This window comes from Pongo pygmaeus, chromosome 22, assembly GCF_028885625.2.
Source record: "Pongo pygmaeus isolate AG05252 chromosome 22, NHGRI_mPonPyg2-v2.0_pri, whole genome shotgun sequence".
In the NCBI taxonomy this organism is placed as follows: Eukaryota; Metazoa; Chordata; class Mammalia; order Primates; family Hominidae; genus Pongo; species Pongo pygmaeus.
This window is the reverse complement of record NC_072395.2, coordinates 44,079,000-44,103,768: the sequence shown is the minus strand read 5'-3', so window position 1 is coordinate 44,103,768 and position 24,769 is coordinate 44,079,000. Positions and strand designations below refer to the sequence as shown.

Genomic DNA, 24,769 nt, shown 5'->3' with positions numbered 1-24,769 from the left:
AATATTATAGATGCTTTTCACCTAAAAATAAAAGGGGATTCAACTATATTTCTTTTGGAAGAACCCTCACTTTAAACTACAGTTTCATTAGAATATTCAGTTAGTTAAGACTTGTTTTGTTTGTTCAAGTTTTTATTTCAAAATAATTATGATTCACAGGAAATTGTATGCAGGAAATGTAACCATCACCCAGTTTTTTCTAATGGTTGCATCTTACATGATTATAGTAAAATACTAAAGCCAGGAATTTGACATTGTTTCAATGTATGTGTATAGTTCTATATCTTTTTTTTTTTTTTTTTACAAAAGGCTTAGTAGCCTAATAAATCTATAAAAGCAGCCCCTGAGAAATGACCACCTACCTGATATATATATATGAACCACCCTAACTAATAAGTATTTGTGCATATTGATACAGTTTCTTAAAATACCTTTTAACTCCTTTACTATGTATGGACAGTCCCCAACTTAGGGTGGTTTGAGTTGTGTTTTTTTAACTTTACAGTGGTACACATACAATCATTTTGTTTTTCACTTTCAGCACAGTATTCAGTCAGTTACATGAAATATTCAACACTTATTATAAATAAATATTCAACAAATATTCAATACTTAAAATAGGCTTTGTGTCAGATGATTTTGCTCAACTGTAGGCTAATGTAAGTGTTCTGATCACATTTAGGGTAAGCTATGCTGAGCTATGATGTTTGGTAGGTTAGGTGTATTAAATGCATTTTTGACTTAGGATATTTTCACCTTACAATGGGTTTATGAGGACATGACCCCATCATAAATGGAGGAGCATCTGCATTTAATTTGATGGGATTTAAAGGCCTTTAAGGTGATTACTTATTGAAAAGTTTAACTCATCACTTTAAGAGAGGGATCATGGTGTTGGTAAGAATAGAAAAATCACACTCATCCTACTGTCTTTGATCCCTGGCCCTAAGCCCTCCCTTGGGAACTCCTGATGCTTTGACCCCATACCACTTTCAGATGACACTCTTGCCCGTCATGCCACTAAGCCTCCTTTGCCCTCACTTTCTCTGGATCGTCCTAGGCCTGAGCAATTCTGCACTTAGTACCCTGACTATGGGGAGAGGTGCCCTCTCAACTCTTAACCTCATTCCTCAACCTCGGCACTGCGGCTCTAAAAGGAAGAGGAAGATAGGAACTGGGGGCAAGAATTCAGTGGAATGAGACAGGTGCAAGCCCTTAATTCTTTCCCCAGAAAGAATTGGGAGTGGGGAGGGGAATACACTGGAGCACAAGCTGAACACCCTCACCCCTAAGTTCATGGATCAGGGTGACCTTCAACCCAGTGGTCCAGAGTAAGGGACTGACACAGACCTGCAGGTGGAAGAGACCCAGAGAGCAGCGAGCTGTTTGGGATGTTCTTCCAGACATCCTGAGAGAAGAGGCTAGTGTATTTAAGACTGATGTGTGCTGTGTCTCGTTCGCATTGTGGTCATGTTCTCACCTATGTTGCATTGTAGTTGTATGAGTTTTCACATCTTAGATTAAAGTGTCTTTGTCATTCATGCATTCCAGTATTTTTTTTTCTTTCGGGTTTTTGGTGTTTTTTTAATGGACCACCTACAACCTTTCAGGCTGGGTTCTAGGCAATGAGGATACAGCAGGAAACAGGACACTTCCAGCCCTCCTGAAGCTTAGGCTCTAGTGGGAATGGATAGAGAATAAGAAAGACCAGTAAGTGAAATATATGTTGGTTGCAATTATGATCAATGTGAAGGGGAAGCAAAAGAAGAAGGGTAAGAAATGTTGAATTCTGCAGCACTGGTTGTCATTTTAGATGGAGGGGTCAGGAAAGGCCTCCTTGACCAGGGGACATCTGAAGGAACTTGGTGGAGTAGGCGGAAAGGCGGAGCGTTCTAGGCAGAGGGACAGGCACAGGCCCTGAGGCAGGCTAAGGAAGCCAGAACTTAGAACAGGGATGTCCAATCTTTTGGCTTCCCTGGGCCACATTGGAAGAAGAATTGTCTTGGGCCACACATAAGATACACTAACACTAACGATAACGGATGAGCCAAAAAAACCAAAATCGCAAAAAAAATCTCATAGTGTTTTAAGAAAGTGTACGAATTTGTGTTGGGCTGCATTCAAAGCCATCCATGTGGCCTGTGGGCTATGGGTTGGACAAGCTTGACTTAGAAGATTGGAAAGAAAGAAAAGCACAAGAAGCCAGACTTGAGGTTTGAATATGGAGAGTTGTTCTTAGGCTAAAAGCTTGTCCTACCTCCCTCCTACCTAGTCCCTAAACATGAGAGCTATCTGGGACCACTAACATTCTATATAAGTAAATCATAGTCTGAAATTAAGAGTTTAATGAATTTAAAACTGGTAATGTTTCCAAGCTTGAGATCTAGTACCAGTTTTCTGGCATCCACCTTTTCAATGTCAATCCCAATTTTTGCATTTCAGCCTGTCCTCCTTGTCCCAAATATTCTCTCTCCTACCTAGTGACTGTGTGATGATGTTAGTGAGGTGCTGGTCCTTCACTTTTTGCTTTTGTTACTAAAATGCACCAGTATTTATTGATGCTTAATCATGCGTGGAATATTTCTAGTCTTGTGGAAGCCGTAAAAAAAGTAAAAGTTAATTTCTGCTCTGAATTTGCTTTCTTTGTGCTACAGGAACAACAAAACCCACACAAATATAAAATGCAAATCAGGTTTTGTTTGTTGAAGATAAAAATAAAAAGGTTTAAGTAAGATAGAATAGGAAGAAATTAAGATGATGGAAGTAGCTGGCATTTTACATTTGTACATGGAAAGGTTAAAACTTAAAATTCATCGGCCGGGCGCGGTGGCTCACGCCTGTAATCCCAGCACTTGGGAGGCCTAGGTGGGCAGATCACGAGGTCAGGAGATTGAGACCATCCTGGCTAACATGGTGAAACCCCCTCTCTAATAAAAATACAAAAAATTAGCCAGGCGTGGTGGCGGGCGCCTGTAGTTTCAGCTACTCGGAAGGCTGAGGCAGAAGAATGGCGTGAACCCAGGAGGTGGAGCTTGCAGTGAGCCAAGGTCGCGCCACTGCACTCCAGCCTGGGCGACAGAGCAAGACTCCGTCTCAAAAAAAAAAAAAAAACAAAACAAAAAACCTTAACGTTCACAAACTTTCTGGGGGTTGCCAGTGGGACAGGGGTTGTCCCTGAAGCGGAGATTGTGTCTCCTGTATGCAATGAGCAATTTCAGCTTTTTACGCTGATGTTATTTCAGAGTCCTCCGCTGATCCCACATGGGCTTTCATCGTTCTTACTAACCTCTCAGGAACAGCTTTCAAATTGAAGGGTGTTTCAGCAATCCCTGGAAACTTATTTTTCTTAACTTCAGTTGCTTCGAACTTCCTGCTCACTCTCCTTAGGCCATCCCCTGAGAGTTTCTCTTAGTAGGATTTAGGAGATTTGGCATTCCTCTCTACATTCTAGTTCTGAAGATAACAGACCCATCAGCGTGATGCATGGACTGCGGTAATTCTTGAAGGTTGGGGCCATTTCCTTCAGGAAACCTCTCCTGAGGCTTTTAACTTGATGAGTTTTCTGTTGGCAGAAACAAGCCTTACCAGAAAGCTGTTGTTGAAAATATATGTGTCAATTTATATTTGCAAACTTTTGATATATGTGCTAGAGGAGGGTAAATCTTAGCATATTTGAGGCGACAGTTTTGCCTTTTCTTTTACTCAATTTGTTTCATCATAGTTCTTTCCTCTTTTAAATTTAAACCTATGTGATTCTTAAAATGGGGCTGTGACTAACATTGGTTCTAAGTCTTTACTTATTGGCAAAACATATAGTTACATACGCACATCCAGGTATCTTAATATATGCTTTAAAAAAATAAAGAACTCCAAGGCATTGGTCAAAGCCTTTAGTGTTGTTGCAATGCATATTTATTTATTTTACTTGTAAGAAATGTGGCATGTGCCATTCTTAGGAATTTAGATAATATAAATGGTTGTGCACAGACCGTTGATCTTTTCGTTTTTATCTTTTTTCTTGCTTCTTAAAGATACCAGAGAAGCGTGAACATATTGCTTTGAAATCTACTTGCTCCTAGTAAAAAAGAGATTGTCTTTATTGGAAAATTCCCTCTGAGATTCCTGTGATGTGTGACCTGGTGGGGAATATTCCAGCCTGGGAATAGCTTAACATCTGGTGTCTGTATGAGTTACCCCTGAACTCACTGGAACATTCAATGGAGGGTTTCCCTTTGTGTTGCCACGAATTTTATTTCAGTAAAGATGTGCTGGTGAGAGTTTCAGCAACGTTTTAGCCTGAACAGTGGAATTGTAGAGTAAGTCCAGGATCAATGTGAAGGTATATTGTGTTCCAGGCTCTTTCGATCTCTTTGCAACGATCACGGTAATATCACTTCCTGCTTCGCCACGATGCCTTTTACTTTCTTGTCTATTGCGTGCCTTCCCTGGCTAGAAATTAGCTTCGTGAGAGTAGGGGATGTGTCCCTTTTGTTCACTGCTGTATCTCTGGCTTCTAGAACATGGTAGGTGCTCAGTGTGTATTTTCTGAATGAATGGCTCCATAGGTGGTTAAAAGAACCACCTCAGAGATATGGCCAGTTTCTCTGTTTTTCTTCTTTCCTTTCCAGCTATTTTCATGTGCGTTATCTTACGTGCATACAATTTGAAGTGTGCTAGAGAGACCTCATGGAATAAGAACAGGCTAAGTAGAGTCACAGTTGTCGAGCTTTGAAGATTTTTCTCTTTCCCACTGTGGGTAACAGAATTGTGTCATCAGGTCAGTGAGAGAGACTGTAAAAATATTAAGGAGGGACTTGAATTAACCTGGGGGGCCCCAGAAGGCTGAATCACACTTAGTGGTTTCACAATGTGAATTTCTGTTTGCAGGGCACGCTGTACCAGATTAATGTTCGCAGGTTGGATTTGCTCCCAGAAATAAACCCATTAATCTACTGCTAAGCAGAGAGCGGAGTTTCTATTTTTTTCTATTTTGTTTTGCCCATCCCCACCACCCTTCCATAGCCCTCCCAAAATGCCCCTAAAATCCAGATTCTCACAAGGCTGTGACATTAAAGGTCAAGGCTGTTTTTTTATTTTTGACTTTGATTTACTAGGAAAAGTTGATCAGACTTACACCTTGAGGTTTTCCATTTTTGATTGATTTTGAAGTATCATTAGAGCTGAAATAGCACCAAAAAAAAAAAAAAAAGAAAAGAAAAAACGAAAGGTACCCATTGGCAGGGAGGGAAGGAGGTTACCAAATGCACCTCTAAGTTTTGTTTTTTGAAATATGTATATCATTTCAAACAGAAATTACTCCTTTGGTGAACATTTTGGTTTGTACTTTCAGAGTTTTCAATGTATAGATAGGAGCAGAACTTCAAATGTTTAGTAAGGAAGACAAGGTCAGAGGAGTTTCTGGCTGTCCAAAAGCAGTGCTCTAGCTGTGGCCTGTGGCCATCTTCCCTCTGGACAGAGACAAGTCTAACTCTCTGATACTCATATTTCTGAGCTCATTTCACATCTCAGGGGGCAGTCTCAGTAGATGATGCTACTGTTCACCTGCTCCCAGGTAAGAGTCCAAGAACCTACCAGGTGCATATAGGAAGTTGTGCTGTTACTTACCCAACAACCTCTGTGAGCCAAGGTGTTCTGCCCTCCCTGCAGGGTGAGCTCTTTCTCTAAGATGCCTATACCTGTACTAATAGTGACTCAATTCTCCCCTTTCCCCCCGCTTTGCTGCAGACCATAAAACCATGGGAAACGCAGAAAGTCAACATGTAGAGCACGAGTTTTATGGAGAAAAGCATGCCAGCCTGGGGCGCAAGCACACGTCCCGCTCCCTGCGCCTCTCGCACAAGACGCGGAGGACCAGGCACGCTTCCTCGGGGAAGGTGATCCACAGGAACTCCGAAGTGAGCACCCGATCCAGCAGCACCCCCAGCATCCCCCAGTCCCTGGCTGAAAATGGCCTGGAGCCCTTCTCCCAAGATGGTACCCTAGAAGACTTCGGGAGCCCCATCTGGGTGGACCGAGTGGACATGGGCTTGAGACCTGTGTCTTACACTGACTCTTCTGTCACTCCCAGCGTAGACAGCAGCATCGTCCTCACAGCAGCCTCTGTGCAGAGCATGCCAGACTCTGAGGAGAGCAGGCTTTATGGGGATGACGCTACATATTTGGCTGAGGGAGGCAGGAGGCAGCATTCCTATACATCCAATGGGCCCACTTTCATGGAGACGGCGAGCTTTAAGAAGAAACGCTCCAAATCTGCAGACATCTGGCGGGAGGACAGCCTGGAATTCTCACTCTCTGATCTGAGCCAAGAACATTTAACAAGCAACGAAGAAATCTTGGGTTCCGCCGAAGAGAAGGACTGCGAGGAGGCTCGGGGGATGGAGACGCGGGTGAGTCCGCGGCAGCGCAGCACCTGTCAGAGAGCCAATTCATTGGGTGACTTGTATGTTCAGAAAAACTCTGGAGTGACAGCAAACGGGGGGCCGGGGAGCAAATTTGCAGGCTACTGTCGGAATTTGGTGTCTGATATTCCCAATCTTGCAAACCATAAGATGCCACCAGCTGCTGCCGAAGAGACTCCTCCGTACAGTAATTATAACACACTTCCCTGTAGGAAATCTCACTGTCTCTCTGAAGGTGCCACCAACCCACAAATTAGCCATAGCAACAGCATGCAAGGCAGAAGAGCTAAAACAACTCAGGTAAAGTGATTGAAATTTGTTTCAATATTTTGGGAAATGGTGCATGACTGTTTAAGTGCATGACTTTGCTCTTAGAAGATTTCCATCTTTTAACCGGGTTTTACCCTGTTTGCCTGGTAGTTGTTGCAGCTGGTGCTGTTTTGGGAGGATTTCTCTCTCTTCTGCTTTGCCCCTCTTACATTTCTGTGGTTAAGGGGTGGGGATTAAGGGAAGTGTGTGGGGGGAGTGGCGATGTGATAGGAGTGGGAAAAAAGCTAGTAAGTTCATATTGGGAAACTGCTTCTACATCTTAGTTCTTCAACAGCATCCCACTTATTCAAGCTTCCTTTCTAACTCGGTCCTTCCCGTGGAAAAGCAGGCATGGTGGGTTGCAGACTCTTGGAACTTATTTCTTCAGTGCAGCAGGTGGGAGGAGGTTAGCCGGCAACTCCTCTGAGGAGGCATTTTAAATTCTGGGCGGGTTTGGGTCACTTGTCAGCTTCTCTCGGTGGTTGGCAGGCTCGCTGCCTTACCGGGAGCCATTTCAATTTCCTGTTCCGTGCGATGCTGGCCAGCCCTGTCTCTGGAGGGAGGTGTAGCGGAAGGAATAACATGGGTGGCTTCCAATTCTTACTTTGCAACCAGCTAGTTGTTTGACCTTGGGCAAACCCTGACTTGTAGTCATTCCTCTGAAAAATGGGGATAAAGATGCTCAGCTTGCCTGCTTCGGGGTCTAGTGCACGAAACCGTGGGGAGGAAACTAAGAGACTTTACTCCAGCCTGGCCAACAAAAGCGAGACTCCATCTCAAAAAAAAAAAAAAAAAAAAAAAAGACTTTGAAAGTGTTTTCCTAGTGAATGGAGGCACCATTACCTTAGTTGGCAATGATAATTAAGATTAGGATAATAAAATGTTGGGCAATTGAGCTGGCTTGGTGGCTGAGGCAGGGGGATGCTTTGAGCCTAGGAGTTTAAGTCCCACCTGGGCAACATAGTGAGAGTCTGTCAGTAAAAGAAAGAAAGAAAGAAATGTGGAGTACTCCTGCATGCATTGGGCCTTTTCTGGTACTTCTGTTCTCTGAGGCAGAGTTCAGGGAGTCTTGGCTTTTGCTGAGGATGTGGAGGTGGTTTGTAGATGGTGCTTCAGGTTAAAATTCCAGACTGGGTCCGTTTGCCTTGAATGGCGGAGCAGCCTCAAGGTTGACCAGCAAACTTCCCTGCAGTCAACACTCTGATTGCCCAGTAGGAGGTGGTGCTGCACCTTCCAGCCTTGCTCCAGTGCAAGTCAAATGGGCATTTTGAGGGTATGTTCTGCTGGAAAGGGGGTCTAAATATAATGGGCATAGGATGGAGGACGTAGGGGAAGCCGAGAAAAAGAAAATTGGCATTAGACTGTCTGTGTTCCTGCCTGAGGACAGGTTTTGCTGATGGTGTCCAAGCCAGATATCTTGGCTCCACCTCTTCTTACCTGAGTGACTTTGGGTAAGTTGTTCACATTCTTGTAGCCTTAATTTCTTCATCTGTCAAATGGGGATGATAAGGTTTTTCGAGAAAGTAGAATGAAATAATATGTGAAGCATAGTGCCTGGTTCTTAGGAAGCAGCCGGTAAGGGCAACTTAGCTAGCTGCTGTAATTTTCATCTTTGTTAGTGGAGGCATGTGGGTTGAGGACCTGGGGTAGTTGTTTGGATCAATATCTTGAGTACCTCATAAAGGTAGAAACAGTAGACACTGGGGACTCCAAAAGCTGGGAGGGAGGGGAGCAAGAGTTGAAAAACGAATTATTGGGTACTGTGTTCATTGTTTGGGTGATGGGTTCAATAGAAGCCCAAAACTCAGTATTGCACAATATATCCATGTAACAAACATGCACGTGTACCCCTTGACTCTAAGGAAAGAAAAAAAACACTTGTGTCCTAGAAACCAAGTTGCTACCAAGGCTGCATCCGTGGTCTGAGAAGGTAAGCCTGAAGCTTGCCTCTAGATGCAACTCCCTGAATTTTAAACCCATCTCTTCTGAATTGAGATTATAATGACACAAATGGCCAGATAACTCACCTGCAGCCCCTCTGTCTACCCTGCGAGTGCTACTTCTGCACTGTCAATTGGACAGATCGTGGAGATATGTGACCTATTAAAGAGTCGCCTGAAAGGGATTGAAGGGCTGTCTTGAAGGCATTGTCAGATTGGCACTGCAAGGCTGATTCAAAGAGATGATCTGTGGGGCCTTCGGAGATTAGAGAAGGATGCAGTGACACAGACTGTTAAAAACAGAACATCACCTTCGACTTTCACTTCTACCTGAACAGTGCTCAGTTAGTGCATATGCTATGTAAGATTTGAGAGGGGTGCCTTGTTGTATTTTGGCTCTCTGTGGTTCTGACACTAGGGATGGCTAGACCCCTGCTCTCCCCCACACTCGATGGCTGATGGGGGTTTGAGCCTTTGAGTTATGGCTACCCCAAGAAAATGGGCAAAGCAAAGGACAGTTCTCCCCTCCAGGTCTGGTACCACTGAAAGCTCTCATGGGTCATTATTATACAAAATTTCTATTCTTTGGCTTGTCACCTTCTAAAATTGTGAATATATGGAAGTGAGATCATCTAAAGGTGGTGTCCCATAAAATCACTGCTTAGGCAGCTTAATGTAATGGGAAGTGCCATTGGCCAGGAATCCTAAGAAGTGCATTTGCATCCTGGCAGGTGTGCTTACCCAGTGGTGACCTTGGGCCAGTCACTCCATCTTCTGTGCCCCAGGATCTGTTGCTGTCCAGTCTGAGTGACACCAGCCTCCCACAGGGCCATTAGGAGAACCACATAGGATACCATGCATGGAAACCTCTTGTGGAGCCTATAAAATGCACGGAAGTATTATTTTTTTATTGACTTTATATGTTGAGTGAGGATCTTTAATGACTTGAAACAAACCCCAGAATTATGCACAACACTATCCACCCGCCCACATTTCCTAGTCTAAGTTTGGCGTGTTCATCCAACGCGATTTCTTGAGAGCCCACTATGTTCCAAACAGTGTATTTTAAGAGGCAGTGGGTGTGGATGCTTCCTTGAAAAGAATGCTTTTTTAAAAAAAATTTTTTTTTCTTTTTTTTGGTAAAAGTTTTTGACCCAGGGGACCTCTCCAGTGAGCTTGAATCATAGATATTAAAGTCTCCTTGGCTGCCCTGGTGATGTAGTTGAATCTGTGATCATCCTGTCAGCAGTTTTACTCCCCAGAAAAGAGTTCCTGGCAGACATCTGACCCAAGAGCATGACCTCTAAGCCTGGAAGAAAACACATTTTATCTGAAATAATGTGAACAACTTCATTTGATTTGAAAATGATCAAAAATGGGTTTTTGGCCCTTTTTCCTGTTTTTGGATTTTTTCAGTAGTTGGATGGATTATTGAAATGTGAAGTCACTGGAGTTCACATTTAAGTCTTGAACGGTGGCACATATGTGCTACAGGGTCTGCTGGCAATTTTTGGTTTAATTCATGTATTTTATGAGCATGTTTGTTGTGCATGCACATGTGTGCTGTGCAGGAAAGTTTGTCTTGGGAGTCAATATGAGTAAAGCCTCGTGCTATGTGAAGCAGAATTTATTTCTGTTGGTTTCTGTAAAAGTACTTAATAGGTTACTCCTTAGATTTAACTGATGGCTAGTTCATCTTTGGGCCTGAACTTTATGAATTTCTTTGGTTACAGACAGAGGAGGGGACTGCCTAGTGTCAGACAAAGAAGTTAGCAGCATATCTGAGCTTGCAACTTTGAGGTTGTTACCTCTTGCTTATTTGACTTCCGTGGCTCTCAGTGCGTCTTAAATGAGGCTGGAGATTCTGCAAGGGAATGAATGGAAAACTCGTGGCACAGTTTTACACATACAAATGCTTAATAAATAGGAGTTGTTAGTTGTGATGGTGAAGATTGCCTCATTGTTCTAGGGTTCAGCTCTCCCGTGTCTCTAAAACTTTCAGTGGGTGAGTTGGAGAGAGAGAAACCTGCCGTTTGATGGAGCCTTATAGCCAGGTTCTGTGTTCTGTGGGAAGCTTTGGCGTGGAGCCGTTATGCATGCTTGTGAGGAGAGCTTCATTCATCCACTTGGGAGATGAAGGAACACAGCCAGGTTGTACTGAGCATGTCTCTGGGAACCTCAGCCTCAGGAGAGCAGCAAGGAGCCCGGCTCTCGGAGCGTCCCTAGCCAGGTGTGGTGCTGGTGAATAGGTTTGTGAGTTTCACTGGCCAGTTTCAGACACAGCAGCATCCCCTGAAAATAAAGAGATTAGGAGACAAGGTGTCACAACTGGATGAAAACCCAGGTATTCTTTTTTTTGAGACGGAGTCTCACTCTGTTGCCCAGGATGGAGTGCAGTGGCACGGTCTCGGCTCACTGCAACCTCTGCCTCCCAGGTTCAAGCGATTCTCATGCCTCAGCCCCCTGAGTAGCTGGAATTACAGGCATGCACCACTGCGCCTGGCTAATTTTTTTATTTTTAGTAGAAACAGGGTTTCACCGTGTTGGCCAGGCTGGTCTTGAATTCCTGGTCTCCGGTGATCTTCCCGCCTCAGCCTCCCAAAATGCTAGGATTATAGGCGTGAGCCACCGCACCCAGCCAAAAACCCAAGTCTTCTGACTTGCTAATCAGGGAGGGCCTTTTCTTCCAAAGCACACACCCACACTGACTACCTCCCCCTGCTTGAAAAGGTTTCAGCTCAATATCCTCAGATTTTAAGATCAAAACCCTCAACTGTGGTACAGACATGAAAAAAAAAAAAAGGGACTTGGCTGAAAAGAAAATTGTTACTGCCCACCCTTGTCACCTAAAACACTGATTACGGAGAGAGATGGCCAGGATAACTAGCAGAGCCATCCCTCACGGCTGCTTTCTTTGATAAGCAAGTAGTCGCGTTGATGATTTCATTAATAACAAGGTAAAGAGTGCAGCATTGTCAGAGGAGGAGCTTGAGTTCCTAGAAAAATTGTCTTGATGTTTAAGATTTTGTTTTATTTTGCAACTGAGCTTCAATGACTCAGAGATAAGTTTGTTTCCTGGGCTGAAAATGCACATCAACAACCATATGATTCTTGACCTTTGGTCACAGACTCTTGAGAATCAGATGAAAAATGTGGACGTTTTCCTTAGATAAAGACAGGGACCACCCTTCTGTGTATCATTTCAAGGGATCCATAGGTCCCCTGAAGTCCATCTAGAGGCTTCTTTCTGGTTAAGAACCTCAGGTTTTTATAAAACAAATTTTTTCATGTAAAATCGATTTTTAAAACACCCTTTTTTTTTTCCCTTCTCCTCTGTCTTCTGTTTGATGCTTTTTTTTTTTCTTTTCTCTTTATCTTTCTTTTTCTGGCACGTAAGTTAAGCAATGAGATATTTATTTTGCAAACAAACCCATGGATTTTCAACAAGAATATGTATCTTCTTTGCCTAGATCTTTTTATGGGAAGTGGGAAGGTGGGTAGGTAGTTGAGAGATAGCTTATGTCAGCCATTCTTAGACCTTTTTATACTCTTAAAAAGTAATTCAGGAGGCCGAGGTGGGCAGATCATTTCAGGTCAGGAGTTCGAGACCAGCCTTGCCTACATGGTGAAGCCCCGTCTCTACTAAAAATACAAAAATTAGCCGGGCGTGGTGGTCGGTGCCTGTAATCCGAACTACTCGAGAGGCTGAGGCATGAGAATCATTTGAACCCAGGAGGTGGAGGTTGCAGTGAGCTGAGATTGCACCACTGCATTCCAGCCTGGGCGACAGAGCGAGACTCCGTCTCAAAAAAAAAAAAATATATATATATATATATATTTATGTATTTATTTATATTAAAATATATTTTTTGACTAGCCTAGGAAACATAGTGAGACCTTGCCTCTAAAAAAAAGAAAAGGAAAAATTAGCTGGGCATGGTGAGTACCTGTTGTCCTAGCTACTTGCAAGGCTGAGATGGGAAGATGGCTTGAACCCAGGAATTTGAGGCTTTCATGAACTAGATCACACCACTGCACTCCAGCCTGGGTGACAGAATGAGAACCCTATCTCTAAAATAATACAATGTTTTATTCTGTAAAATAAAAGATGTGGGACAGAGGCATTGTTTTCCATTTTTGCAGATATCTATGATTTCCAGCTTAACAGAAGACACTAGCATCTCATACCTACTTTTGCATTCACTCTCTTGCAATATGCCGTTTGCTTGGACCCTATGAGCAGAACCTGGACTTGCATGGGGTAGTTGGAAAAGGAAGAGACTCACAGACTCCCTGGAAGTATTTTAGGGAACCCTAGTCCATACTTTGAGAGCTGGTCATTTATGCTAATACAGGTTGGGAACATTCAGGATTATTATTATTATTATTATTATTTATTTTTTTTTTTTTAGACAGGTCTCGCTGTGTTTCCCAGGCTGGAGTGCAGTGGCTATTTACAGATATTATCATAGTGCACTGCGGCCTTGAACTCCTGGGCTCAAGTGATCCTCCTGCCTCAGCCTCTTGGGTAGCTGGGACTACAGGTATGGACCACTATGCCCACCAGTTCAGCTTTTGAGAATCACATTCTTAGGTCGGGTGCATTGGCTCATGCCTATAATCCCAGCATTTTGGGAGGCTGAGGTAGGAGGATCGCTTGAGCTCAAGAGTTCAAGACCAGCCCGGCCAACATAGTGAGACCTTGTCTCTACCAAATTTCAAAAAAATTAGCCAAGTGTGGTGGTGTGTGCCTATAGTCTCAGCTTCGTAGTGGGCTGAGGTGAGAGGATTGCTTCAGCCTGGGAGGTTGAGGCTGCAGCAAGCTATGATCATGTCACTATATTCTACCAGCCTGCATGATACAATGAGACCCTGTCTCAAAAAAGAAAAAAGAAAAAGAAAAAGATCACATTCCTAGTATAAGAATAGAGGAAAATTGAGCCCCTTGACTCAAATTGTGTCATAACAATGTGTAATCATTGGTTTTTTACAGCATAACTGTAAATGTGTGACTGTTGGATGTGGCCACGAAGCCAGCCTGCCCTAAAGGCCTGACAGGGTCTCCATGGATCCCAATGGAGAACTTAGGAAACACCTGACCGGCCTGTCGCATTGTCATTTGGGCCCAGTTGGCTTTGGACCACCAGTTGACCGAGTATCTAGCTTGGGCCATAAGATAGTTCAATATATCTTTCTGTTTTTTGTTTTTTTTTTGAGACAGAGTCTCACTCTGTCACCAGGCTGGAGTGCAGTGGCGCAATCTCAGCTCACTGCAACTTCCGCCCCCCGGGTTCAAGCGATTCTCCTGCCTCAGCCTCCGGAGTAGCTGGGACTACAGGTGCATTAATATTTGTATTTTTAGTAGAGATGAGGTTTCACCATGTTGGCCAGGATGGTCTAGATCTCTTGACTTGGTGATCCACCCACCTTGGCCTCCCAAAGTGCTGGGATTACAGGCATGAGCCACTGCATCCGGCCTAATATATCTTTCTTACTTTCTCTATTTTTTAAAAGAGTTAAAGAACAAAAATTTAAGTGAACTCTGATTGCATCCACACAAGACATAATCCAGCTAGGCTGCTTGAAGCCTATAAATGTAAGCTTTATAACTAGGACTCATTTGTCACCTCAACTTTAGTTGAGCATGAGCTGAGTTTAGAAATGACAAAACCTTTAACTCCAACTGCAGTGCATTCCATGAGAAACTGTTTTCCTTGTTTTGAGATTGTGGTGGAAAATGAGCAGCCGTGAGTTCATTCAGCAATTATTTTTGAAGTGCCTTCCCCATGCCAGGCTCTATTCTTGGCACTTGGGATGCGTCAGCGAGGAAAGATCCACAAGCTCGTGGAGTTTGTTGGGGTGAAGTGGGTGTGTGTGTGGCAGAAAACAGCATAATAAGTAAGCGATGTGCTGTGGAAGAAAGACAGGGCATGTTGAGGAAGATGGGGTGTGGGGGATGTGGGGGGCAATTTCTGACTGGATGGTCAGGGTGAGGGCAGACCTCTGGATAGGGACTTGAAGGAGAGGAGGGGAGGAGGGAGCTGGCTCCTGAGTTGCAATGTGGGAGGGTGCACGGCACATTTGAGCAAGGAAGAGGAGCTCAGTGTGGCTGGGGTGGGGTGGGGGTGGGAGAGGAGATGCTGTGGAGAGGTTGGTATGGCAGTTGGAGGAAGCGCAGAGAAGGCTTCTGGTTGTAGTAAAAGGGGGGACGTGAGTATTCTTGAGAGAGAGAAAGGTTGGGAGTATGCCCTGGAATGAGTTCTTCAATTTCACTAGTGGGTGGGGACATCGAAGCTCAAGTGCTAACGTGGGACACTGGGGGAGGGTCTTGAACAGCACTCTGAGGAGTCCTCCACATTTCTCCTGGAACATTTACCGGGCAGTGTTGTGCCGGATGCATTGATGGAAGGAAGATGGGTTAGAAGAGAGAGCTTATTGCTCAACCAGTGATGTGGCACTCAGAAGGGAAGAGAAAAAACTGAGTCTCTGATATATTATGGATAGTGAGGAGGGAGGGGAGGGATGACTGTAAGGTATAAGCACGTACATAGACAAGCAGATGAAAGGAGAGGCAATGATTCATTTAACTTAGACATAAAGCATCTCCAATCAGGAGTTACCTGAAGGAACATTTCAAGCTTTTGCCAACTTACTTTGGAATCCCTTTTTAGTAACAGTAAGGATTTTGGTTCTAATGCTTGTAGCTGAAATTGTGAGTGACTCCCATTGGAAATTGCTAGAAGAAAAGGAATGGGTGTTGGAAACATAAAAAGAAAGGCATAGAGATTTTGCCCTAGGAAAGGAAGGGGAGGGAAAATAGAGTTGATTTCCTATTCTGGCAAATCAGGGATGGCAATTATTAGTAATTCGTAATAGTGACCAGTAGTTACTAATTTACAATGTAGAGAACGTCACCATTTTCCTAGTTTAATGTGCTGTTTTGTGAATGTGAGAACAATTAACAAGCCTAATTAGTATTAGGCTGGCACCAGCCTTGGTATGCCTGTGTTTTTCCCAGGTTTCTCAGAGACCTTTCTTCCATGTTGGTGCAGGAAGTTAGCAACTGAGTTCAGGCAATGCCTTCCCTCCTTGGGCCAAGATGTAAGTAGGGCTGAAGGTAGAGATGACCATAATTATAGTTAACATTTTTGAGCAGGTACTATATGCTGGGCTCAGTTTAAGACACTTTTCCTGGGTTAACTCAATCTCACAGTGTCTTATAAAGTGTCTTACAAAGTAGATGTGTTGCTCTCCCCATTATACATATCAAGAAATTGAGGCACAGATTGGTTCAGAGTCATTTACCTAGAATTGATACTTGCTGTACTGAGATTATCAAAGGAGAGTATGCTGAGAATACCAAGGAGATAATACTGAGAACCAAAGATGATATTCGTGTGTGTGTGTGTGTGTGTGTGTGTGTTTAGTGAGGGGTACTTAACATTTTGGGGTTAGGAAGAAGATGATAAATCAGAGGAAGGATATGTTAGAATTTAGCAAGCCAGAAACAATTCTAATACAGGGTTTCTGCAGGTCCACATTTTTTTACCCCCTGGAATTCAGTGAATTCTGCATTATAGTTAGCATCTTAACACAGGTGTATTCAAGCTAAGCTGGATCTATCAGGGAAATTCAAGTGACAGAGGAAACAGTATCTAATTGCATTCGACTTATAACTTAACTACAAGTGGCCAATTGATTCTACTGGTCCTGGAATTGTCCCAGAGCCTTTGCACTTTCTGGCTAATTGCATTTTCAAAATTGTGTTCGCACATCATTAGCACAGAAAACCTCTCCCTTTGGTAGTATTTGAAGTCTCCTGTCAAAACAACTGGAGCCTTACCACAATGTGTCATTAGTCTACATTCATGCTGCGTGACCCTCCAGTTTTCAAGGCAGTGAAAACAGGCTTTGAATTTGCCTCTTGCCTCCCTCATTTTAGCGTGGGAGCTCATTTAAGCATTTGTTGCCCAGCTCAAATGCTAAGAAAACTCTTGCCCACAGCTGTTGTATGTATTAGGCTACAGCTGGCCACTTGTGCATACATTCATTTTTGGGGAAGCTGCCAGTGGAATGGAAACTGGTGAGTGCCCTGAAAATCTGGCTTCAGAGAATTTGTCCTGGGAGAACAGGATTGAAGAGCCTCTCGGCCCCGCGAATGTTGTTCACGATCGGAAATCTCTTCAACGGAGTGGTTCTAACATGGAGAGTTTATTTTGAGCTGTTTTCTGGAAGTCTCAGCTAGATCATGAACCATGTTTAGAATTATTTCTCTGTCTAGCCAGGATCTTACCATCTCCCTTGATGTCCTCTGCCTTTTTTGATTAAAATTTAGTATTTGACTCTAAGAGGGAAGCTACCTTGCAGTTGCTACAAAAACTGCTGAGGCTCCCCTGGGACTATTCCGTGGTGTCAGTCTTCTGTATTCCTCACTGCTGGGAAGACTGGGGAGGTTTACAGGTGCTTCTGGGGTAGGGGGAGAATCAGGATTCTCAGGTGGGTAGTAGGAGGAGCCCCTCTGAAAGATGACCACTAAGTAAGTTTGCAACACAATGAAGGAAAGAAAGAATGGTGTTGAGTAGCACCTCTGGCTGGGTCATCACCATTTCCAGCAATGCTGGAGAATGGACTTCTGGGAATTTGGGACATGCCAAGCTTCATGACTGAATAAGGGCTGGGGCTGGGCAACCTGCGTCCGTTTCTCAATGGGTTGGGTCACATATCAGTGGGGGCATGTGTACCACTGAGCCTGAATAACCACTTAAGGAGACAAGGTGGAGTTGTCTTGGATCACAGATGACAAGAGCATTCCCCGGTGATGACACGGAGCTGTGTGCTTCCAAAGCATGCAAGCTCACCTGGGGCCCACGGGTCTTTTACCTGGAGTAATCACTTCCTTGCTTGGTTTAATGGTTGTCCCAGAGTTGAACACACATAGTCTGGCCATGGCAAAGCTACAGCGTCAGTTGGCATGAGCAGATGTTCAGGTCTATACAGAGGTGAGTGTCCATTGAGGCCTTACTCTTAGTTTAAATAGAGACAGATGTGAGGGCCTCCTGTAAAGGGATGGATGGTGTTGGCAATGTAGTGAACTCTTATGAGACACGCGCTTGAGAGTTGGTCTTTTGGGTTTCTGCCTCGCTTTTCCTTATCCTCTCTTCCCATCCTCCTTCCCCTTTCTTGCACTTGCAGGTTTTAGCTTTTTGCCAGGCAGGTCAAGGCAACTGGATAAACAGTCACTCAGCTTTTGCTGAAAACATCTAGAAGAGCCATTGTTGGTAAGAAAAGGGGGAAGGCATGGGATTGATTTGTTTGTTTGTTTGTTTTGTTTTGTTTTGAGACAGGGTCTCTCTCTGTTGCCCAGGCTGGAGTGCAGTGGTGCAATCTTGGCTCACTGCAACCTCCACTTCCTGGACTCAAGCGATCCTCCCACCTGCCTCAACCTCCTGAGTAGCTGGGACTACAGGTGCGCACCACCATGTGTGGCTGATTTTCTATAGTTTTAGTAGAGATGGGGTTTCACCTTGTTGCCCAGGCTGGTCTCAAACTCTTGACCTCAGGTGATCCACCTGCTTCAGCCTCCCAAAGTACAGGGATTATAGGCATGAGCCACCATGCCCTGCTGGGATTGAATATTTAGACAGAATCTGGTCAGGTGCTACCTGCAGCTGAGCCATGAGGTCGCCTTATAATAGTGGAAAGTGTACTTGGAAGGATAGGTTTCAACTTCCCATCTGCCACCAACCAGACTTGTGATTTTCTAAGCCGCAGGCTGTTCATCAATGAGATGGCTTTGCCAAGTCCCTTCCTCTTCTGGAGCTCTGGGAATTACAAGATGCCTGGGATCATTTTTTCTCCTTTGTACCAAAGTCTCTCTTATGGAATAGGGATGTTACCTGTGTAGCTAAATTTCCCTGTCTTGTGGAGAAGCATTTCACCTCTTTGCATTTTAGAGGAGAGTACTTAATAGCTGATTTTTTCACACATACCAAACCTTCTTCCCAGAAGGACTGAGACATGAAAATGAATCCAAAAGTTTGGAAAATTCACGGACTCATCTTGTGTAACTCATTGGTTATCCTGAATAATCAACAATTGTCAAATTTTCTTTTGTCTTATATCAAGAGGGAAGCATATGGTCAATGTCCCTGCCAAGGAGAAATGTGGGTTGATAACAGTGTTTTCCTGTTTGTGTAGAGGATTTTTACCAATTGGCTCTAGGTCTTTCATGACCACCCGTGGATGTTAATAAGCAGGATAGCAGATAGCAAAGCTGTGGGAACCAGCAGTTATAGGGGTCTGCATCTGAGCTGCATTCGTGGTTTTTCTTTCCCTTAAGTCCCTCTAACTCCCAGGGGTCTAAGCTCCATTTATAATGGATCCCTAGAAGCTCACCCAGCAATCTCCTGCTGCCATTCTACTCCTGACACCTTCTTTTTCCCATGTCTTGCTATACATCTCTTTTAGTTGCTCACTTAGTATTTCTTCACGATGAAGGTGAACTTTGAACAATTCTTAGAACTAAGTGAGGTTTGTGGAGATATGGGCACAATGTCTGTCTGGGTCCTTGTGTAGGCCAGTATTAGTTTGTGGGATGGCTCATACTGCCCCCATTGCCTCTCAGCAAAGATAGGAGCCCAGAGCATTCATTTGTATGGTAATTCAGAATATCTGGTTAGTTTTTACGTGTTTGAACCGGAATTAGCCATTTATGAGACTAAAGGCCCCCAAATTGGTGAAACCGCCAAACCGTGTATTACTTTGGCATCTTCTATATTAGACTCAGCCTCCCATTCTCTTCCTTGGAGAAGAATTAGGCTCCTTTCTTATGCATAAGATTTTGAGCTGTTCTGTCCAATACTGCAGTGAGTATCCTTCCTTGATGACTGCCATTGTTTAATTATTGTTTATGGAAATGCCTGTAGCTCTTTAGAGCAATTAAGATACTGATTTAAGAATAGACCTGTCTGTCCCGGAAATGTTCAACTTCAGAGCAGAAGCAGCTTTGGAAGTTCCCAATGTTTTTAAACTTGGAACTGATACCCCCAGTATCTTGGCAGTTGCCTCGAGCTGTCATTTGGCCCTGGGGCAGCAAGTAGCCTGCCCAAGGCTCCTAGCATCCCAGCTTTGAAAGGGCGAGGTAATTGGAGAGCTCAATGGAGCTGTGGGCCCCACAGACTTATTTAGCACAATGCAGAGTGAGAGGCTGCTTGTTTTCAAGAAGCGAATCTGATTAGAGGATGAGGATTCTTGCCTGCTCCTGGAACACTGGGCCGTGCTGGGTGAGTGAGTGAGGCGGTGCACTAGCTATCTTTTCAGTCATTCCATTATAAAAGAGACTCCTAAGCAGGCCTTTTATTTATTTATTTGTAAAGATATCAGCTATAAAGACCTAGTTATTCATTGTCACCCCCTACGTCTGGAACAATTAACTCATCTGCCTGCAGAATTTCCTGGAGTTCAGGGCAAGCTGATGAGGCTGAGGGTGCTGGGTTCTCAGCATGGCAGCTGTAGAATCTCAATCGCGAATTTGCCAATTCGTTAATTATCTTAGAGAAATAATAAGCTCTTTGAAGTGTTCCTTATTTCTTTTATATTTCTTGAACATTCCAAATCGTTTGCTCTCACGGAGGGCGGCTGAAGGTTTCCTGAGCAGCTCTGCTGGGTATGTGCGGATCCAAGGTTGAGCAGGACCTGGTCCAGGAGCCGTCGGGAGTGGCTGTGCCTTAGGCGTATCCCGCTGCTACAGAGCCCTGGCTGGACCCACAGGGTCCTTCTCCACCTGACACTTGTCTTCTTTGCTCTCTCTTTCTGCTCCCAAGGATGTTAATGCAGGCGAGGGCAGTGAGTTTGCAGACAGTGGGATTGAAGGGGCCACTACCGACACGGACCTCCTGTCCAGGCGATCTAATGCCACCAACTCCAGCTACTCACCTACCACAGGCCGGGCCTTTGTGGGCAGCGACAGCGGCAGCAGCTCCACCGGGGATGCGGCTCGTCAGGGGGTGTACGAGAACTTCCGGCGGGAGCTGGAGATGAGCACCACCAACAGCGAGAGCCTGGAGGAGGCCGGCTCGGCGCACAGCGATGAGCAGAGCAGCGGCACCCTGAGCTCCCCGGGCCAGTCGGACATCCTACTGACCGCCACGCAGGGCACGGTGCGCAAGGCCGGCGCCCTGGCCGTCAAGAACTTCCTGGTGCACAAGAAGAACAAGAAGGTGGAGTCAGCCACCCGGAGGAAGTGGAAGCACTACTGGGTGTCCCTGAAAGGTGAGAGCGGGAGGGCCCTGGCTATGTGCCAAATGCACCAATAGAGGTGCCCTGTTGTGCACATATTCACGGGATGGGTGGGTTTGTTGTTGTTGTTGTATAGAATTTGAAAATCATATTAATTTAAAACATTTGTCATGGTAAGAGCACTTCGCGTGAAATCTACCCTCTTAACACATTTTAAAATGTGCAATATGGCATTATCGACTACAAGTGCAATGTTGTAAGGCAGATTTCTAGAATCTAGTCATCTGGGCTGGGCATAGTGGCTCACGCCTGTAATCCCAGCACTTTGGGAGGCTGAGGCAGGAGGTTCACTTGAGCCCAGGAGTTCAAGACCAGCCTGGGCAACATAGCAAGACACCAGCTCATAATAAACAAACAAACAAATAAATAAGCTAGAACCTATTCATGCAACTTAAGTGAAACTTTATGCCCCCTGATTAGTAACTCTCCCATCCCCACCCCTGCAAATGATGTTTTATTTTCTTTTTTCACAGTTATGCTAGAGGAGCATCTCGTGTCTAGTTTTGGCATATATGCAAGTGGTTTGATGACAGTTTCAAAGGATGAGTTCCAAAAAAACCAAATCTTTTTGGACTCATTCAGCTTTTTGTCTTTCAAAGTGACTATTTTGGAGGGAAATTTATTAGCTTGAATTCTATGAAATTGCCATTTTTTTAAGGTAAAAAATTGGTAGAATAATGTTAATTTCATAGGCTTCAACCTGATATTAATGGATTGTATAGACCATCATGTTTATGAAAAAGTCAGTCACTATTTAATAGTCAAACTTTGTGTTTTTGACTGTGTATATATAGATACAGACATGCATGTGTAGATCACTTTATTTTCTGTTCATATAACCATGCTTGTATTTGTTGGTATTTGTTGTAATTTTGCACATTTTTGTGAAGTACATGTACGTATTGTATCTTCATACATCCTGGTAGCCTAGAAAATGTAATATATTTGTGAGCTCTATATTTTAAAAAGAAAAACACTTCTCAAACACACACAGTTTTCTTCCCAAGCTAGACTTGAAACAGGGTTAATACATGGCAGGCTAGGTTAGATAGGTCAACAGGATTGATGGAAGGGCACAAGAGGAAGAAGCCTGGGCTTATCAGTATCAAACTAGACCATTCGATACTGGATTTCACAGACTGTGGTTGGTTTGGGAACATGCAGTCCTAGAGACATGGAGCAGCCTAGAGCTCTGTTCAGTGAGGTGAACACAAATGCCTATGCAGTGATGTGCAGGTGCAGGTCAACCCTTGCACAAGTAGGACTTAGGTTGGCCCCATTACTCTTGGTGCCAGCTGTTGCTCAGATGCCTGATGACACAGGAAGGGAGGGTATTGGTCAGGATATAGGCTTTGCTGCATGTGCCAGAGACCCGCAATGCCAATCCCAATGCCATAAGCAAGACAGAACTTTATTTCCCTCCCACCTATCAAAAATAGACGATCTAAGGCTTGTGTGATAACTCTTTTCTATGAAGTCACTCAGAGGCCCTGGCTCCTTCTGAAGTGTTGTTGCTCAGCTATTCCTACAGCATTATCTTTTTCTTTTTTTTTTTCTTTTTGAGACAGGGTCTCACTCTGTCTTCCAGACTGGAATGCAGTGGCACAGTTATAGCTCACTGCAGCCACAAATTCCTGGGCTCAAGAGATCCTCCTGCTTCAGCCTCCCACGTAGCTGGGACTACAGGCATGTGCCACCATGCCTGGCTAATGTTTTTATTTTTTGTTGAGACAGGGTCTTGCTTGTTGCCCAGGCTGATCTCCAACTTTTGGCCTCAAGTGATCCTCCTGCTTCGGCCTTGGGTTTACAGTTGCATTGGTGCCTGGCCTCCTAGAACATTATCTTTTGATGATTTTTTGCTGTAGTGGTCTTGCCTATGAGACATAGATGTGTATTGTGTGGAAGCATTTTGGAGAACTGCAGTGTTCTTTCTCATGTGTGACGTGCCTTGGCTTAACTTGGAGGTGCTATAGGGTTATGTCTGAGGGGCCTGGATCACACCAGCTGCTCTGCTCTGGGGGAGTGAGAGGAGATGAGGGCAAAGGCTTCTTCCTCTTCCACTTCCCGCTTCTCCCCTAGATGGGCACACCACTGGATGCTGCAGCCTCTTATCCTTAGCAGCCCATCTTAGCATTCATTTTATTAATTAGTGCCAAGTTCTTAATAGCTTGATCCGAAGATCATCTGCATCACAGCCTCTTGAGGGTCTTTCTGGGTTGTACCCCACACCTGGTGAATCACAAGATTTCGTGGTAGGCCCTGGATGAGTTTGCTGGGGCTGCCATAGCAAAGCACCACAGACTGGATGGTGGAAATAACAGAAATGTATCATCTCACAGTCCTGGAGGCTGGAAATCCAAGATCAAGGTGTTGGCAGGGTTGGTTTCTTCTGAGACTGCTCTCCTTGACTTGGAGATGGCTGTCTTCTTCCGGTGTCTTCACATGGTCTTCCCTTTACTTGTCTATGATCAAATTCCTTCTTATAACGGCACCATTTATATTGGATCAGGGCCCACCCACGTGACCTCATATTGTCTTAATTACCTCTTTAAAGGCCCTATTTCCAAATATGATCATATTCTGAGCTAACTGGATTTAGGATGTTTTGAGAATACAATTCAGCCTTCAACAGACCCTGACTTTGTGATTTAAACAAGCTTCCCAGGGGATTCTCACTCTCAGGTTGACAGCAGCAATGTTAGTGGCGTAAAATAAAAATGATTAGTTGGCTTTTTTTACTTGGGACATATCAGAGGGGTTTATTTTGTTTCTGTCGTTCCCTCAGAGAGTAAATGACACAGGAAGTCAGGGTGCAGGTGTCCAGGAGCACAGCCCACAGGCCCTTTAGGGAAGGGAGTCTTTACTTTCTTGGTGACGCAGATCTGAGTGACACAACCTGTTGGAATTCAGGCCCAGAACATGGAGCCACTGAGTTCTTTGCTTCATCCTGATGGGTTCCCAGGATTTGTTGACAACCTCAGGGCTTTGTCCTTGCTGCTCAAAAGCAAGACTTGCAGCTGACTTTTTCTTAGCAATGCTTGAATATTGGGAAATAAAAAGCAGAACATGTTGGAACTGTGGGATAGACATTTTTTTTTTTCCCAAAGATTCTTTCCCATTAGGCAAAGTAATTGAGTTTTTTTAAAAAAAGATTTCATTTGGAATTAGTCTCTGGAGTGTTTCCATGGACAACGGAAGAACGTACAGAGTATGTTCCAGGGAAGATGAAAGTAAACAGACTTTCATCAGGGAGAACGTGGTTCTCAGATTTGCTGCTTTGCGTTCATCTTAAAATTGGAACAAGTTGATCATTGAGTAAAAGCTGATTTTAATCACCTTTGGTGGTGCTTTGTTGTGGATGATTCTAAATCAAAGTTGAAAAATTATACAAATAATTACCTGATAGGACCATACAACATTCAATAGGTGCATGTGTTAGGATTTGTGAGTGTCACCTAATTCATTATCCACAGGCTTCTTTCTCTCTTCTTAACCTGTGCTAACATGTGTTGCTCCTTTTATGTTAGGAATCTACTTTTCATTAGTGTTGAATTAGCCGTAAAAACTATTTAGAGCAGGGTTTCTCAACAGTGACACCGTTGACATTTTCTGGATAATTATTTGTTGTGAGGGCTGTCCTGGGCATTGTAGATGCTTAACAACTTCTTTAGGCTCTGTCCACTAGATGCCAATAGCACCTTCCCCCAAGTTGTGACAACCAGAAAGGTCACCAGACGTTGCCAAGTTTGCTGCATCATAAGAACCTCTGACTTAGAGGAAAACGGTTTCCCCCTCCCATTTTTG

At 44.1% G+C, this 24,769-nt stretch overlaps 1 protein-coding gene across 11 annotated transcripts in view; it reads left to right on the top strand.

Moving 5' to 3' along the window:
- TIAM1 (TIAM Rac1 associated GEF 1) overlaps positions 1–24,769 on the top strand; it is a 485,833-nt gene that overhangs the window by 330,716 nt on the left and 130,348 nt on the right. For all 11 annotated transcript variants that reach the window (XM_054468477.2, XM_054468475.2, XM_054468478.2 and 8 more), the window contains 2 exons: positions 5,746–6,719; positions 20,491–20,938. In XM_054468477.2, the coding sequence (XP_054324452.1) occupies positions 5,757–6,719; positions 20,491–20,938 (1,411 nt within the window). In that variant the 5' untranslated portion in view covers positions 5,746–5,756. The remainder of the gene's footprint in view (positions 1–5,745; positions 6,720–20,490; positions 20,939–24,769) is intronic.